Source organism: Limulus polyphemus, unplaced genomic scaffold (genome assembly GCF_000517525.1).
Source record: "Limulus polyphemus unplaced genomic scaffold, Limulus_polyphemus-2.1.2 Scaffold496, whole genome shotgun sequence".
In the NCBI taxonomy this organism is placed as follows: Eukaryota; Metazoa; Arthropoda; class Merostomata; order Xiphosura; family Limulidae; genus Limulus; species Limulus polyphemus.
In genome coordinates, this window is record NW_013666106.1 from 270,497 (window position 1) to 287,789 (window position 17,293).

The 17,293-nt window shown below is 34.5% G+C and overlaps 1 protein-coding gene and 1 long non-coding RNA gene across 3 annotated transcripts in view; one reads left to right on the forward strand and one right to left on the reverse strand.

The window, feature by feature from the left end:
- Positions 1-17,293, reverse strand: part of LOC106458645 (suppressor of lurcher protein 1-like) — a 104,672-nt gene that overhangs the window by 13,273 nt on the left and 74,106 nt on the right. For both annotated transcript variants that reach the window (XM_022384914.1, XM_022384913.1), the window contains 5 exons: positions 10,165-10,351; positions 5,745-5,935; positions 4,641-4,679; positions 1,962-2,130; positions 877-1,076 (listed from right to left, as the gene is read on the reverse strand). In XM_022384914.1, the coding sequence (XP_022240622.1) occupies positions 877-1,076; positions 1,962-2,130; positions 4,641-4,679; positions 5,745-5,935; positions 10,165-10,351 (786 nt within the window). The remainder of the gene's footprint in view (positions 1-876; positions 1,077-1,961; positions 2,131-4,640; positions 4,680-5,744; positions 5,936-10,164; positions 10,352-17,293) is intronic.
- The window catches only part of LOC111085596, a 29,282-nt gene continuing 27,969 nt past the window's right edge, over positions 15,981-17,293 (forward strand). The window contains exon 1 of the long non-coding RNA XR_002610402.1: positions 15,981-16,235. This is a non-coding gene — a long non-coding RNA (uncharacterized LOC111085596). The remainder of the gene's footprint in view (positions 16,236-17,293) is intronic.

Genomic DNA, 17,293 nt, shown 5'->3' on the forward strand with positions numbered 1-17,293 from the left:
CCAGATATGGCACTATCAGATTACCATATTTTTCGTTCAGTGCAACACCATCTTAATGGGAAAACGTATGCAAATGTGGAAGGTGTTAAAGACGACATCTACAAGTTTTTTTTGCTTCAAAGCCAAGTGATTTCTTTAATTAGGGCATTGACAACCTGACTGTAAGATGGAAAAGCATCACCGATAAGAATGGAGACTATTTCATCTAACAAATGTTTTGTTTTGATATATAAGTTGTTCGGGTTTTTTGATCTAACAAAAGTGGCATTAATTTCTTGACGACCTAATACATTATGCACGGACATTAACACTTCAATCCATATACAGTATTTACATTATTCAACATGAAAATGCACTTGTAAATTTGAAAAATTAATATAGAGAAACTAAATAACAAAATTCATGTAATTCTGAAGTTTAACACTCAAATCATCAAAATTAGTTTTTCTTTAAAAAGGTTAGTCCAGAACTCCCAGTTGTTATGTTACTGCTCCTCAAGCAGTAGAACAAAATCTTTACACGACCTGCAAGGGTCAGGTGCTATTCGAGACCGCTTCCTCCTAGAAAACACAAAAGGTTTGGTTTGTTTTGTATTTCGCGCAAAGCTACACGAGGGCTATCTGCGCTAGCCGTCCCTAATTTAGAAGTGATAGACTAGAGGGAAGACTAGTCAACACTACCCACAGCCAACTCTTAGGCTACTCTTTTACAAACGAATAGTGCGATTGACGGTCATATTATAATTCCCTCACGGTTGAAAGGGTGAGCATGTTCGGTGACGGAGATTCGAACCCACGACCCTCGGACTGTGAGTCGAACGCCCTTATCCACCAGACCATACCAGGCCCAAAACACAATACTTGTAAAACCACATACCAACATGATTCCTGAAATGGTAAAAAGCCTCGAAACCAGTTCCATCAAATCGGTTGTTTGACTTGAACGTCACTCGGAAGAAGTTTCCATCGGACTGGATTTTTTTCGGTTTCTGGATGCCGCAGTGGCGGTGAACGCCCATGTCGACTTTCCTGAAGTTGGAAAATTCAACGTAATCGCTAGCTGTGTCCATTGTACACCTGGAATGTATAAGAACTATTGAAATTTCGGCGTATTTTCTAATTAAAAGAAAACGAATATATCTGACTGGCGTCTTTTCTAAATTCATTACAAGCACGATTTAAAGAGAAAAAATAATGTATTTTCTAGTTTCATGTGCATCAGTAGGTATATTTTTTGTTACACAATGTCATAAACGTTTATCAATAAACTTATAAGACTTAAATTTGGTAGACAAAAGTGGCTTTTTTTCTCACTATTTTGTTTTTTTATCGAATTTCACTTGCCCAGTGATAATAATAAATAAAAGGAAAACTCCTTTCACTACATCATCCTTTCCTTTCTTTTGTAAACAAAAAGAGAAATATTTTCTCAGGAAGTCCATAAACAATGAAATCGAAAAATGTTTATAAGAGTGTCGTTTTTTATTTCAGTTGTACAGATCTAAAGTACGCCACTAAAGGCAATAAAACGTTAAAACTGAAATGTAGCTGTAACTTAACATAACTGATTCTGTGCAATGTTGTTCAACGGCATTTCTCTTTTATTCGGTAAATTAACTCTTTTTGTTTATTCAAATAGCTTTACAGGCGTTAAGTAGAAAATCGGTGAGTTCTATGCGTCGCTTTTCACTTTATTGATTCAATGATTTTAATCAAAGAACTCAATGATGTCAACATGGAACTTTCTCTAAAATTTAGTATAAACAATGGCTTTAATAATATGTAAGCCAAGAATACAATTCACATTTAGTCGTATTCTGCCTAGTAATAAATCAAGCAGTCTTGTTAAATTATAGTTAAGCCTTTAGGCTCTTCAACCTTTGATATCTAAAAGCCTAAAAGCCTTTTGAGCGATTCTGTAGGCATGTAGCTAAGCCTATATTAATTTATTTTAACACTTACGGTGTCACGCCTTCTACGTCGAAATAAGCAAACGTGATGTGAACTCTCTCAGTGTCCCTGCCGTAGAAGAAAAAATGACACTCACTGTCACGTGGGTAGAGTCCTGGGTAGTTGGGTGATGTGAAGCTTCCGTTTGACCTCTCCCAACTATTGAAGACATAGCCACAAACTACGGGAAAAAAGGGTACCATACGTGTTTATAATGAAACCCTTACGATATGTTACATAGGTTTTCGGCGTCCGAAATAATCAGAGAAACGGGACACACACGCGCATACAGTAATCTAGCTATGTAATGTGTCACACATGTGTTACTCCTTTAGTTTGAACGCGACACATCCATGTGTAGCGCTAAAGTAGTCTAGTGTTCCCTATTTCACACATGTATCCAGTTTCAACAAGTTTTACGAATCTTCTACCGTTTATTGTGCCACAAATTTTTATTGTTAAGCCTATCATACATGTTTATTTAGTGAAAAATCTGAGGTGTGAAGTAACACTGCTTAGTTAATCTGTTACAAACATTTGATTAGTAGATGCTAACATTAATATGACACACACGCGTCTAGGATACTTATGCAGTTGTGTACACATTTAGTGAGGGTTCCATACTTAAGTGTGTCACACACACACATATACACTTAGGTTAAGGTTTAAAAATAAATTTAAACAGTTTCATGTGTCATTCATTTGTTTAGTGAAAATCTTTTCATGAAATGAAGAATTTAATTTGTCTCCTATCTGGTTAGAGAGAATTCTACAGTTTCATGTTTTTAAATGAAACATCTGAAATTTAATTAATGTGACACCCATTTGCTCAATGGAAAACCTAAGTTATTGTAATTTTTAATAAAACAGCTGCAATTTACCCCCCCCCCCATGATTGTTAATTTAGCCATAACAGGTGATATCTAAAGTGAGCTTCACAGTTTGTATTGTAACAACAAAGTTAAGTACAAAGCTACACAAAGGGGTATCTGTGCTCTGCCCACCACAGGTATCGAACCCGCGCTGTAAGTCTGCAGACAAACCGCTGTGCCACTGAGGGGCATGGTTGGCGAGAACCCTATAGTCTCGTGTATTTTCGTTTATAGACTGTCCACAGTTTAATTTGCCTCACTCAAGTTTTCAGTTGTTTAATACTCAGCTTTTATGGATATTTCTATAAAACAAAACTTGTGTGGGTTTGTATTTAGCCTTCCTATTTAACCGCTGGCTGGTACGTGCTGTACTTATTCGTTATAAACCCAGTACGATCCGATATAAATCCAAAACATTGTTAAACTGTGTTGTTAAAACAGAAGTAACTATATACTATCAGGTAAAGGTAAAAGTGATTATACAATGTCAAGAATGATAGAGTAATAAATAAATAAATACTGCCAGTCGTTGTCATATTTTAGAAGCTTGTACGATTATCTAAGTCTAATTATTAATTAGCAACTACTTTATAGTTAATTTATTTTTATTTATTTCTATATTTTTGATATATTGTTACTATTATTTTATATCTAGTTATTAATTAAAAAATTATGTTATATCGTATAGTTAGGCTGTCAGTCTGCTCTGTCTTCAGTTAAGTCTTGACACAAACTAGTTCGTTTTATAATTATATAAAAAAATAATAATAAAATAAATTAGTTACTGATTAATATTTAAAAGTGCGTGATCGTAGAAACTTACAGAGAGCTGAATACATTATATCAAAACGATTTCGGAGCCACACCACATTGTTACCGTCCATGTCGCCACGTACGTTTATGCCCTGTCTGAAAATCGAGTATCTTGTCAATAACTCTGCAGTGTAGTTTCCATTGCAAAAAGGCTCTGTTGTAAGGCTATATAATCTCCAAAACACACAATTTCTCTGTAATTCATCTTGGGAAATTGGCTTTCTCGTACGCCTGTTTCAAAAGTCTAATCATAGAGAAATCTGATATGTCTTCGTATGAAAAAGCATTCTCTAGCTCTTTGAGGTATACGACAGTTGAAGTGGAGGTATGACCTATCTTGATTATCCCATACCCTGTTGACCTTGTTTCCAGACGGACATACTTTTGATCATTTTGCATACTGTTGTATGAGGCGCATGGACGGCTTTTGCCACTGATTCTCACTTGTTAAAATACGCTGAACTTTGCTTCTGACGACTGGAGTAGATCTTGTTGTAGGTCTCTTTCTGGATGGTCCTGGTGTCCCAGGTTAACACATATTTCTTTCTTTTCCAAAGTTGTTAAGTACTAGAGATATCACCATTTTGGATATTATAAATCCTCTATTTGAACATAACTTTTATTATCTGAATGTATGATGTTGGAAAGAGGTGCTACATACACTTCAACAAAACAATACATTTTCGGTGGCATCATACTACCTCGTAACACTAAACAATATCAATATGTAATTCTGGTACATTACTTTTCACCGCGACTTTATATTGGCTGTGGTTGTCACATGACTTGCATGAGTTTGCATATTGAAAATCGTTTTGATATAAAGTGTTCAGTCCTGTAAAATATAACAATAGTTGATGCCCGATCGCCACGACCTTACCCCGAGTACTTTAATATTCTTAGATAAGGTAAACAAATAAAATTATATGAAGTAGCATAAATAAAAACAGCAGTTGTTTTCAACTACTATATCAACACGTATATATATATATATTAGTTTCATTACCTGACTGGTTGTCTTGGGATCCCACATTTATACCGAAATCTAAAGAAAAATAGACAAACGCATTTCGTTCTTTTATATACTTTCATAAACGACTAAACTGTAATGAAATGTTACTTATTTTACATTGAATGTAGCAAAACAAACCTAACAAACCTAACACTCTGGAAAAGTATCTGATATTGTTTCATTGGTACTTTACCATTAATAGTGATGTCGAAGAAAATTTTTTATCTGACATTTCTTTATTGTTTCAAGCGATTAGATAGTTCTCCTCCAACAAATTTAGGTATATTAGACAGACAGAAAGAAAGAAGAGAGCGATATAAAAACAGAGAAATATTACAAAATGGAGATTTATATCAGATATGAAAAAAATAATCAAAAATGAAGGGCTTTCAGGAAACAAAAAACAAATAATTATTCTGTTAGAAACACATTAATCTTCCTTAACAGAAAGTGAAAAATGCATGTGTCTTAATGATATGACAAAATAATATAGGGCATTGATAGAACAACATTTCGAACCCCGAGACAAGCTAATTCGCAATCCAGACTTTAACTAGACATGCGCGTTGAAAAGTAATCCCTACTCAAAATCGTAAATTTATCACTTATCATGTCTCACTCTGGTGGTCAAAGCTATCTATGTGGGTACAACAGGACGGTTAGTTTACCATACACATGAACTCAAGAAAGGCCAAGACACTTCATCCTAATAAATTTGTGTTTCGAGGATGGACGTATCCCTCCTTCAATAATAATAATACACTGAATAAAACAGGTACAGTGTGTTTGATATGTTATTATAAATTCTTCTTTAATTTCACTCGAAAGTTTGTGTTATTAATGATATCCACGGAATAATATAATATAGGCAATGCAAAGCTCTTGACGTTTACGATAAAACAACAGTAACAAACAAACAAACAAAAACACTGATATTTTATTTCTAAAAGGATTTAATAAAGATTTATAATACCTATTTTGTAAAAATATCTAATAAACAGATTCAACAACAAATTTTTACTCTTAATATTTTTCTTTTTTTTTACCAGGAGAGATTAAAACAAATCATTTCTATTTAGGAATTACCAGGTCACATACTGGTGACAAACCGGTAGATGGCGTGGAAGCCCCTTGCAGAGGTAGTTGATTCGAGACTTTGAAATTCGAGAGTCATGGAAGGCCCGTTGGCCATAAGTTGTGGTGGGATGGTTCGACCACAAAATCTGTCGATCCGCCTCTTCTCACCGTTGATGTTAATGAATGCCACCAAATTATCAACATCTTCACATCTGAAACCAATACGTTTTCGCTTAAGGAATTCAAAATTAAGGTCTAGAAAGCAAACACTGAATTTGATTAAAATGCTTGAAAGATATAGTTAAGAAGTAGAGCAAAGTCAAATATGAGCTAAAAGTGAAGCGATTTTATCGATTTAATAATAACGTTAATCTTTCTCATGTTTGAAATTCAGTTATAATTTTTTTCTACAAGCGGGGTCTGGCATGGTCTGATCGTTAGTATACTCAACTTACAACCTGCAAATCGCGGGTTCGAATCCTCTTCATCGAACATGTTCGCCCTTTCGGGCGTGGGGGCATTATAATGTAACGGTCAATCCCACTATTCGTCGGTAGAAAATTATCCCAAGAGTTGGCGACGGGTAAGTAGCTACCTTCCCTCTAGCCTATCACTACTAAGTTAAGGACGACTAGCGCAGATAGCCCTGGAGTAGTTTTACACGAAATTTGAAAGTAACAACCGAACAATTCTTCGAGTGGTATTAGTTTTAAAATTCTGTGGAAGATTTAGCCACGATTGTAAGTTTTGTCTATTGTGTGTAACCTTCTGCAGAAAATTTGTCTAAGAGCCGTCGGCTTGTGTATTGGGTTTAAATTTCTAATGAAGATTTCTCTACGAGCGGTAGCTGACGTATTAGTTTTAAATTTCTGCGTGAGATTTCTCTATAAGTGGTAAGCTACTGTATCAGTTTCAAAGCTCTACGAATGGTAAGCTACTGTATCAGTTCCAAAGCTCTATGTAAGATGATTGTTTGTGATTGGTAGGCTGATATATAAGTTCCAAAACTCTGTGTAAAATGATTGCGAATGGTAGGTTGATGTATCAATTCCAAAGTTATGTGTAATAATGATTGTTGTACAAATGGTAGGCTAATGTATCAATCTCAAAGCTATGTGTAAAATGATTGTTCTACGAATGGTAGACTGATGTATTAGTTCCAAAGCTCTGTATTAGATGATTGTGAATGGTAGGCTGATGTATCAGTTCCAAAGCTCTGTATTAGATGATTGTGAATGGTAGACTGATGTATCAGTTCCAAAGCTCTGTATTAGATGATTGTGAATGGTAGGCTGATGTATCAATTCCAAAGCTATGTGTAATAATGATTGTTGTACAAATGGTAGGCTAATGTATCAATCTCAAAGCCATGTGTAAAATGATTGTTCTACGAATGGTAGACTGATGTATTAGTTCCAAAGCTCTGTATTAGATGATTGTTCTACGAATGGTAGACTGATGTATTAGTTCCAAAGCTCTGTATTAGATGATTGTTCTACGAATGGTAGACTGATGTATCAATTCCAAAGTTCTCTATTAGATGATTATCTGTGAATGGTAGGCTGATGTATCTGTTCCAGAGTTCTCTATTAGATGATTATCTGTGAATGGTAAGCTGATGTATCAGCTCTAAAGCTCTGTGGAAGATGACTGTCTACGAACAATAGGCTGATGTACCAGTTTCAAAGCTCTCTGGAAGATAATTGTCTAGGAACAGTCGGCTGATATATCAGTTCTATAGCTCTATGGTAGTTTTGTCTCAAAGTGGCAGGCTATTGTATTTGTCCCAAAGTTCTCTGAGAAATTGTTATTATTAGCCGCGGCATAGCGGCTCATTGAATGGCTCTGGGTTTTCCAAGTACAAACTTTTAGCTTACACCTCCGTCATCTCTTGACCGATTTGAGATCTAATTACAGTTTTGGACTAAGGAAGTCAAAGCCTTTCGATTGGTGCATTTAACCATGCCCAAGGTTTCATAGATTAATTTACTCTAATCCTGCCTCAAAGAATTTCATTTTGAGGGTAGGCTGGTAAAGATCCTGATAAGTAATTGAATTGAATCGGGTATGCGCGCTCCCCACATTTGATATTGCTGGCGCACAAAAATATAGGTACTAATAAGAAAAAAAAAAGTTTCATAGGTTAATTTACTATAATTCTGCCTGAAAGAATTTCAAGTGCCGTGGCTATTGAGGATTCCCTCTTCTTTCTGTGTCACGAAATACATGAAAATTCATTTAGGTATGCCAAAAAGTTAACGTAGGTTTGTTTGTTAGTTTTTTTTATTAGCGCAAAGCTCTCTAATGAGCTATCTGTACTATGTCCACCTTGGAGAATCGTACTCCGGATTTTAGCATTGTAAGTCTTGAAACTTACCGCTGACCCATGACCATTCTCCGCTCCACAATTAGAATCTGTGAAACTATTTCATTTTGTTTCGAAATATGACAATTTAATTAGTAACACTTTGTTTTTGTTCCAGGCTAGTTAATACTACAGCACAGGAAATGTAGCACTCATAAACGTTTTATTTTATTTTTTAATTAAAATTTACAAGCGAATTTCTCTTTCAAGATTTTCCCAATAAAAATGTTCTAATGGTAGGAAATATATTTGCGAATATGATGATGCATCAATCTTTTTTTTCTTTATTTGTTTTTCTTGGCCTACGAAGCAAAACCAAATATTTTTGAGCACCTGGTATGTTCAATGGTATTCAATGGTAACATGAGTATTAACGTAATTTAAACGACAAATAACTTGACAACGTTTCTTGTTAATTTTATATCTGATATCGGCACGAATTTTATTATCTTTACAAAACTTTCAGTATCCTGATTTCAGAAGTTTCATAATTATATCCAACTTTCCCCTGGCGGCAGTTTAGTGTAATAAAATTTGATCTAACAGAGACACACATATACATACAAGACTGGTTGCTTGGTGACCAAGTACGCATTGGCTGATGAACTATTTCAACAACAAGCTTTCACTAGAAATTAACTGAAATGATCAATTAAGATAATTACAACTCGAGACAAAATTAATCAGAAAGGACACTGTATACAACTAATTGTTGAACGTATTTATATCCAGCACATGACTTGAAGCAACTCCGCTCATAAAATAATCTGTACTGTTATCCTTTGCTCTTAGCCAAATACCAGCTTTCTTTTTTTTTTTTAAATCAACACATTTTAGGGATTTTGTTAACAACAGAAAATTGATCCTTCGATGACATATAGTTTTATTTAAAGATTCTACATCCAAACCTGTTGGATCTTTTCCAGATCTGTCCAATAAAAAACAAAAACAATAAGCCTTGGGAACCAGAGCAGTTGTTCTGTGGAACTACAAACAAAAGAGACCAAGCAAATATGCTTAATAAAGAAAAAAATAATACGATGAGGATTACATATATGTAAAAGGCTTGCGTATTTATTGTAGTCTCATACAAACATAAACAAACTCAACAGAACAATCGTCAAGTGATTAAATTTTGGTTACATTAACAACCCAATTATATTAATGCAGGGTTTATTAGGTCTCTATTGGAGTAAAACTGCACCCCGTAAAAACCAACCTGCTACAAGTAACTGCAACAACACCTTCCGTTGGCGAGGTGTTGTTGCGGCTCTATGCTCCACTGGGAGTTTACAGGAACAATAGAAAAAAAGGTGTTATTAAGTCTTGACTGAAGTTAAAACTCACCAAAGTACGGTTATTTTTAAATTAAGGTTTTACTAAGACTCGATTGAAGTTAAAACTTCCTAAAGTATGTTTATTTATTTTTAACTAAGGTTGTACTAAGTCTTGACTGAAGTTAAAACTCACCAAAGTGCGGTTAGTTTTAAATGAATGTTTTACTAAGTCTTGACTAAAGTTAAAACTCACCATAGCACAGTTATTTTTACGAGTATATTAATGTTTTGCTATGTGTTGGTTGAAGTAAAAATCTACAATTGAATTGGATTAGTTTTAAAGTAATTATAGTAAAAATAGTTAAAGTGAGCTTGGTGTTTTACTTTAAAGCTAAAATAAACCCCAATTCGAGTGAGTGCTCAAAACTGAGATCCTTCAGCCATTAATCAAAACTCAATAGAGAAGAAAGTAATGTGCTTTTTCTTCGTCCTATTTGTTGATCAGGAAATTCTACCCTTCCTGTGAAAGTCAACTGATTTCCCGTATTTATAATTCGGCTCCAAACACGAACTACTTTTGATACTTCTGTGTTAAAGAAACTACATGACTTGTATGAGATTTCAAACAAATGCTTTGATATGGTATTATCGACACATGTGCTCAGAAAAATCAAGTAGTTTTTACATAACTATCTGCTTTTGTAAACTAACGTTATTGGTTCTATCAGCCACACAAACCTTCTACAACGTATTTAAGGTATTCTAGCGGAGAAAACATATTCTACACACTTCCACTTACTTCCTGTTTATAGTAAACGGCATGAAGAGATCAAACTCTGTGAAGATGATCTGCACCCTCTCCTTACCCCTACTAGAGAACGTGTACGAGTAGTGGACGTTAGAGGTATAGGGTTTAGGGTAGTTAGGACTAGAGATGGTTCCGTTTCTGGAGACATCGCTGCTTATCCATTTATGGTAGTCTTGACCTATTTAAACAGTGAACTCGGAATCACTCCAAACACATATACTAAGATTAGTTATCATATAAGATAAGAGAATATTTAGGAAAACAGTAAGTTCATACAAAAAGACACAAATAAAGACTACAATACAAGATTACATCAGATATATAGGTAAAACAAAAATCGAAACTATTTTGTACAGACTTACAGAGCAAACTTTTTTCTTAATGTAAGTATATCATAGTTTAAACGCCGAAAACTGGCGAAGTGTAAAACATTTAATAGGCTTAAAATCTGTGATAAATTCACATTAACTGCAGTTAAAATAATTTACATCAATACTTTAAGGCCTTCAAGCATATTTTTAGATTAGAAGAATGGCCCGGCATGGCTAGGTGGTTAGGGCACTCGACTCGCAATCTGCGGGTCGCGGGTTCGAATCCCCGTCACACCAAACATGCTCGCCCTTTCAGCCCTGGGGGCGTTATAATGTGACGGTCAAAAGAGTAGCCCAAGAGTTGGCGGTGGGTGGTGATGACTAGCTGCCTTCCCTCTAGTCTTACACTGCTAAATTAGGGACGGCTAGCGCAGATAGCCCTCGTGTAGCTTTGCGCGAAATTCAAAAACAAACAAACAAACATTAGAAGAAACTATTTGAATAAAAATAATTACTTCATACAACACTTTTGGTGCTCACGAACACTTTAAAGTGGAGGAAAAAACTACGATTTTTATTTGAACTCTCATAAATGGTTGTTTTTCTGATAGACACAAAATATTACAATTCACCCCTGAAAAATAAAGACCTAGCGTTGGAAGGTGCTGGGTTGATAGGTTTATTTACTTTTGTGGTGTTACTAACCATAAATGAAGTTTATAAATGTCCTGATTGTTATTATAATATTCATAGTTCAATGTAAAAACCGGTTCTTCTAATTCTAATTACGTTATTTAGATATCAGTGTAATCTTTAATTCCTCTTATTGTAATTACAATATTTAGAGGTCATTGTAAAAACTGTTTTTTCTGACTGTAGTTATAATACTTAGAGGTCAATGTAAAAACTGGTTCTTCTGGTTAAAGTTACAATATTTAAAAGCCAATGTAAAAACAGATTCTTCTGATAATCGAAATATTTAGAAGCAGACCCTGCTTTAACAGATGGCTACTAAACTGGTAAATAGCAAAGATAAAAAAGTATCTAATTTCATATCTAGTTTCGGAAAAACTACAAAATCAGCACAACTTGACAGAGTAATAAAGGATGACGTTATAAAGTGACGGTCAATCCCACTATTCGTTAATAAAAGAGTAGCCCAAGAGTTGGCGGTGGGTGTTGATGAATAGCTGCCTTCCCTCCAGTCTTACACTGCTACACGAAGCCAATGAACTAGCGCAGATAGCCGTCGTGTAGCTTTGCGCGAAATTCAAAACAAACAAACAAACAGTAATCTGAGGGTTCAGTTAGGCCTAATTAAAAAGAATTGAGCTTAAGTACTTTTATTAGCGCGTAATTTCATTAAAGGTGTCACAGAAAAATCCCAACAAAGAAATAACTGTCAAAATATTTTGATTTGTTTTTTTACTTGTCAGAATTAACGGGAACTATGGTCAATAAATACGAGACTAGAATGAGCTACGATGTGATGCAGTGAATCCTACGGTCAAGTATATTTTCTACTCTCTCTATTTTAGCAGTCACGACCTTCTGTTGAAATACACTTTATATTAGTTCCTTGGGGAAAGTAAATTCAATTACCAGAGGAAGGTTTCTCTTAGTGAACGAGCTGACGTTTTTCTAGTAATCTCTCTTTACTACGGATGTGTATGCTTGTTAGGATCACTGAAATTTAGCTGTTCAGTCACTTGTGGTCAGACCTCATGAAACCCTTTTCTTGTTGTTTAGTGATGGACTCTGGAATACGGACTTCTCTTCGTAATTCTGTATGGAGGATCCTCGTGACTATTTTATCTGTAGCATTTGGTTGTGGGGGTGTTCATGTGTAGCTATGAGCACAATAATTTGTACAGAACATGGATAAATATGCTCATACTTAACAAAAATGCTATCAACAAAACATTAGTTTTGATTTAATATCTTTTGTGATTAGCACACAAAAGAGGTTTACTTTTTATTGTAATAAATATTGTACTTGAGTAGGTCATATTTGAAGATAATTTTTGTTTAGATATTTGTGTGTCTAATTATCCAGACGTTTCGCATTGCGGCTTAACGATCTACTGACTACAGAAGCAAGTTCAGACCGAAACGTCGAGGTAATACAGATATTTTTAGTGAAGAAAAACTGTGTCTATTGGACGTAATTACTTACAAGTGTACATGTCATCACTTTCAGTTTGCTTATCTGTCTGTTTCTTTACTTATTCCCAGCAAAGCGCTCATTGCGCTGCTGAAACAGGTTTATCTCTCTTTCTATTTATTCTTAACGTGTTAATGAGAGTGATTAGGCCTTTGATAGTTATAAATCACTCATCTATTCTAAGGGCTGACATCTACCATCCCAACGTTAAATTCATAGCATAATTGGTCTGATTAGCCTATGGCTTCAGTCTGTTAATCAGCAAAATCTATTCAGCGATTTCTACTTTCCTTAGCTTTAATGCGAACCTTAGACGAGGATGGATTTAACGTAAAAACTTTGAAAAGTTTTGTGTAATTTTTCAGATTTAAAAATTGTCTGTATAGAAGCTCAATAGTTTGGAATTGGTTGGTTCGTTTCTTTTAGAAAAAAAAAGTCATATTGGGCTATCAGCTGTGGAAAATCGAACCCCAGATGTTTGCGTTGTAAGACCGTAAACGTACCGTTGTCCCACCGGGGGACTTTTGAATTGGAGAAAAGCGCAAGTTTCAATTTCTCTAATGTATTAAATTTTAAGATAATGCTAAGTTACTTTGTTTTTGTTTGTGGTTTTATAAATATGCATGTTTGTAAAAAAAAAAAAGTCGATTTTTAAAAGTTTGCGTCTTGTGCTTAAAGTCACAATATTACGATTTGGCATCGACAGGTGATTTCAGCCGTTGAGGTTTTATAATGGGACGATCAGTCCCACTATTCGTTTTTAAAGAATAGCCTAAGAGTTGGCGATAGATGGTGTTGACTAGCCACCCTCCCTCTAGTCAAAATCAGGGACGGCTAGCGGAGATAACATCCGAGTATCTTCGCGCGAAACCTACCAAAAAAAAAAAAAACAAACAACAACAAACAAACTACATAACTGAGGTTTTCAGTATGAATGTTAGTTGGTAACGTTTCTAAAACCCGAATTTCACCCGAAACTACTGTAAAGTATTGATGAGGAAGCTACATCCAATAAAAGGTAATTCACAACATTCATTAGAAGGTATGACTTAAGTATGTGAAATCACACTTTAATGAAACGCAATGATTGCAAAAACTTCCGTTAAAATATTATTATAACATTGTAATTAATTGATCAATCTTCATTTAAAATCAGAATATAACTCTCACTTGCTTGTCACGTGTGTGGTAAATGTGAAACTTTACTGTTGATAGTCAACAAGAAGGGACATATCTATTGGAGTGTAATCACGCCTTTTTAAAAAACAAATGTCATCAATATCAATCAACATATACTGAAGTATGACCATACAAATGTTAGGGCACCAGCCATAAAAAACATATTTACAGCTAAAACAACAAATGAGTAATTTATAGATTTCATTAACTTAGAATGGTGGATGAATTTATAAAATATTAAGATGTTTTTCGAAAACTTACTGAGAAAGAAAGGCCGAGTCTATTTAATAACTTGTTTACTGATTACCTTAACGAAAGGATTTTTAGTTACTTCATATATGCCTTAATTGTTATAAAAACGAAAGTGTTATCCCCCTAATTGTTAATTGTTATAAAAACGAAAGTGTTATCCCCCTAATTGTTAATTGTTATAAAAACGAAAGTTTTATCCTCTTAATTGTTAATTGGTATAAAAATGAAAGTGTTATCCCTTTAATTGTTATAAAAAATGAAAGTGTTATCTCCTAATTAATTGATTGTAATAAGAAAAAGAAATTGTTATCCCCTTAATTGTTATAAAAAATCAAAATGTTATCCCCCGAATAATTAACCGTTATAGTAAAGAATGTTTAGCCCCTTTCTTAAAGTTTGATAAATATGCCAAGAGACTCAGTTGTGAGGATTAATATTTCTTAATAAGAGCAGTTGCTGCAACAGCTATTCAAGCATTGTAGTTGGATCATTTTGATAAAATTATAACCCTAATAAATGAAATACGCTTGACTTTCTTAAAAAAAGCAATTGTGAATATATATATATATATATATATAGACCTTTAAATATTATTAAAGGATTTGTATTGTTTTTTTGTAATTAAGCACAAAGCTACACAATGGGCTATCTGTGCTCTGCCCACCACGGGTATCGAAACCCGGATTCTAGCGTTATAAGTCCACAGACATACCGCTGTGCCACTGGGGGGCATTATTAAAGGATAATTCTAGATATTAAAACATTCTCATAAAGTAATAGTGTTGTAATATTCAATCTTCAAAAAAGGAATAATGTACGGTCACTTGATAAATCTGTTTGTGTTTGGAAAGGAAAGTGTATCTTTTGTGGCACAAGTCCGATATGGCCTTGTGATTAAAGTGTACATATGTGAATCTGAGGGTCCATGGTTTGCAGCCCCCGCCGCAAAATAGCAACCCACACTGTGGGACTATGGGCGCGTTATATGAGTGACGGTCATATTCCACTGTTCGATTACAGCAAACCAGTGCGGAATGCGATTTTGCTGCAACGGGACGTGAACCATTTACTCTCAGATTAACATTCCAGCAGGCTTACCACTAGGCCACGCCTGGCCCTATTTATAAAGAATACAAAAATGAGGGGTTTCTTAAGCATGTGTTTTGCTGCCAAGTTTAACAACATTTCATGAGACCAAGCAGATATATCGAATACAGATCGATAATAAATTTTTTTCTTCATCAACCTCTTCCTTCCTCATTATAAGAAACAGTGATCAAAAGACAGTGGTGCATTTTTCAAGACACTTTACTATGTTAGATATCTCGATGATAGTTTTCTCTTCTTTCACGATTTCATTTTCCTGGTAACGAATATGGTAGTATTATCTTCACAGTAGAACATCGAGAAAGCTTTTGGTTAGCAATTTTAGATATACATTTAATAGAGAACAACAATGACATATATATATATATATGTATGTGTGTGTAAAGTTTTCATAAACTGACCTTTATTGATCTTGATACGGTTTGGTTATAAAGTGGCAACCACACCATGATTTTTACTTAACGAGGTTGGTAATATCAATTGTGTTTTAAGTATAATGTTTCCACTGTTGTGCGTAAGTTGTATAAATAAATAGAACATCCCTCACAAGCCGAAATGGGATGTTCCAAGTTTTCGCTATGTGTAATGTTCAAACATGCGATGTAATTAAATAGCCAATTAGAGCTTGTTCATAGATACAATTATGACGAATTTCAAAACCTGAATGTAGGCTTAAGAATAGAATAATGGCGTTGAAAATATAGAATGTACAGTTTATAAATTCAAGTACTTATTCTATTAGGTGTTTGTTGCAAAGTGGCTCTAAGAACTCGCGTGAACATACATGTATATTGAAGGGAGAGATTAAAATCCAGTGTACTGGAAAATGCCTTCTACGAGTGTGATGTCGTTGTCTGTTCGAATTACGTTAAGATTGCAACTTAGGGTAACAAAAAAATCCGGTATTCTTATGAAAGATGAACTATTTTACTGTTTATCAGACTCAGCTCAGTCGGACCAGTATTGCAGTGACTGTAAAGTCGTGACGTAAAATACACATTGTGGAAAACGTAACATATTTAATTCAAGCCAGAAAATCGATAATACAGGTAGTGATACGCCTTTCTTTTCTTTTTTCGATTTTTAAAAATGTTCTTGAATTGAAGCATAGCCGAGGGCTTAGAATGGGAAATTATAATAAAACGTTTTATTTGTCTCTCGCGTTTATGATTTGGTGTGTTGAATTTATAATTATGTACGGTATCCACTTTTAAGTCCGAGCTCATACGGACCAATAAGAATGCAGATTAAGCACCAATGGTGAAAATTGATAAGCTTCACACAATACTAGCATAAGCTGGTTTTATCCGCGCGTGTGTGTGTGTGGGGGGGGGGGGGGGTATATGGAGAGTTTATTCTTTATAAATATTAAAGAAGCTGTGATGTGTACATTCTATGTGTACGGGTATTTGTGTTCGTATACAACGAATTAAGCACGTGCTCCGTTAGTCCCTGATGTACAGTTGACAGTGGTTGATAAGTGTACTGTATCAGCTGTTATTCGCACGTAAACTCGTTCTAATGTTAAAATGAACTACGTAATACATAGAGATAGATGTATATTATAATAGATATAAGGGAAGAACATAGAAGTGTGTTGATACGTAAAGTGAGGCACATATATCTTATGAATCTATAGATTAATACCGTAGTTAAATAAAGATAAGAAAATTAGATATATGATAGTTTAAATAAGTAGATAGAAAAATAGATAGGTGGATGGATGGATCCATTAATAATTTAGTTATTAAGCAGATCAGGGTGATTCAAATATTGTTACAATTACTTTTTTTGAGAGTTCGGTTCAGACTGATTTAAACGTTTAAAATGAACAAAGAATGTTTAATTAATACGCCTATTAAGAGTCTGTGATGCGTCTTATAAAGATAATTTCGATATTTTGGATAACTATGTTTCTGATACATGAAACGGTTGTTAACTATGTGGTGTTATCATTCCGTGGAGTGAATAATTGTGAGTTTTGAAGAGAGGACGTTTCATTTATATTACGTATAAATGAAACGTTCCTTAGTTTAAGTCCTAATTCTAAACCTATTGAATGCCCTGGAGCAAATATCCAAACTTTCATAATATATAAGACAAGTTC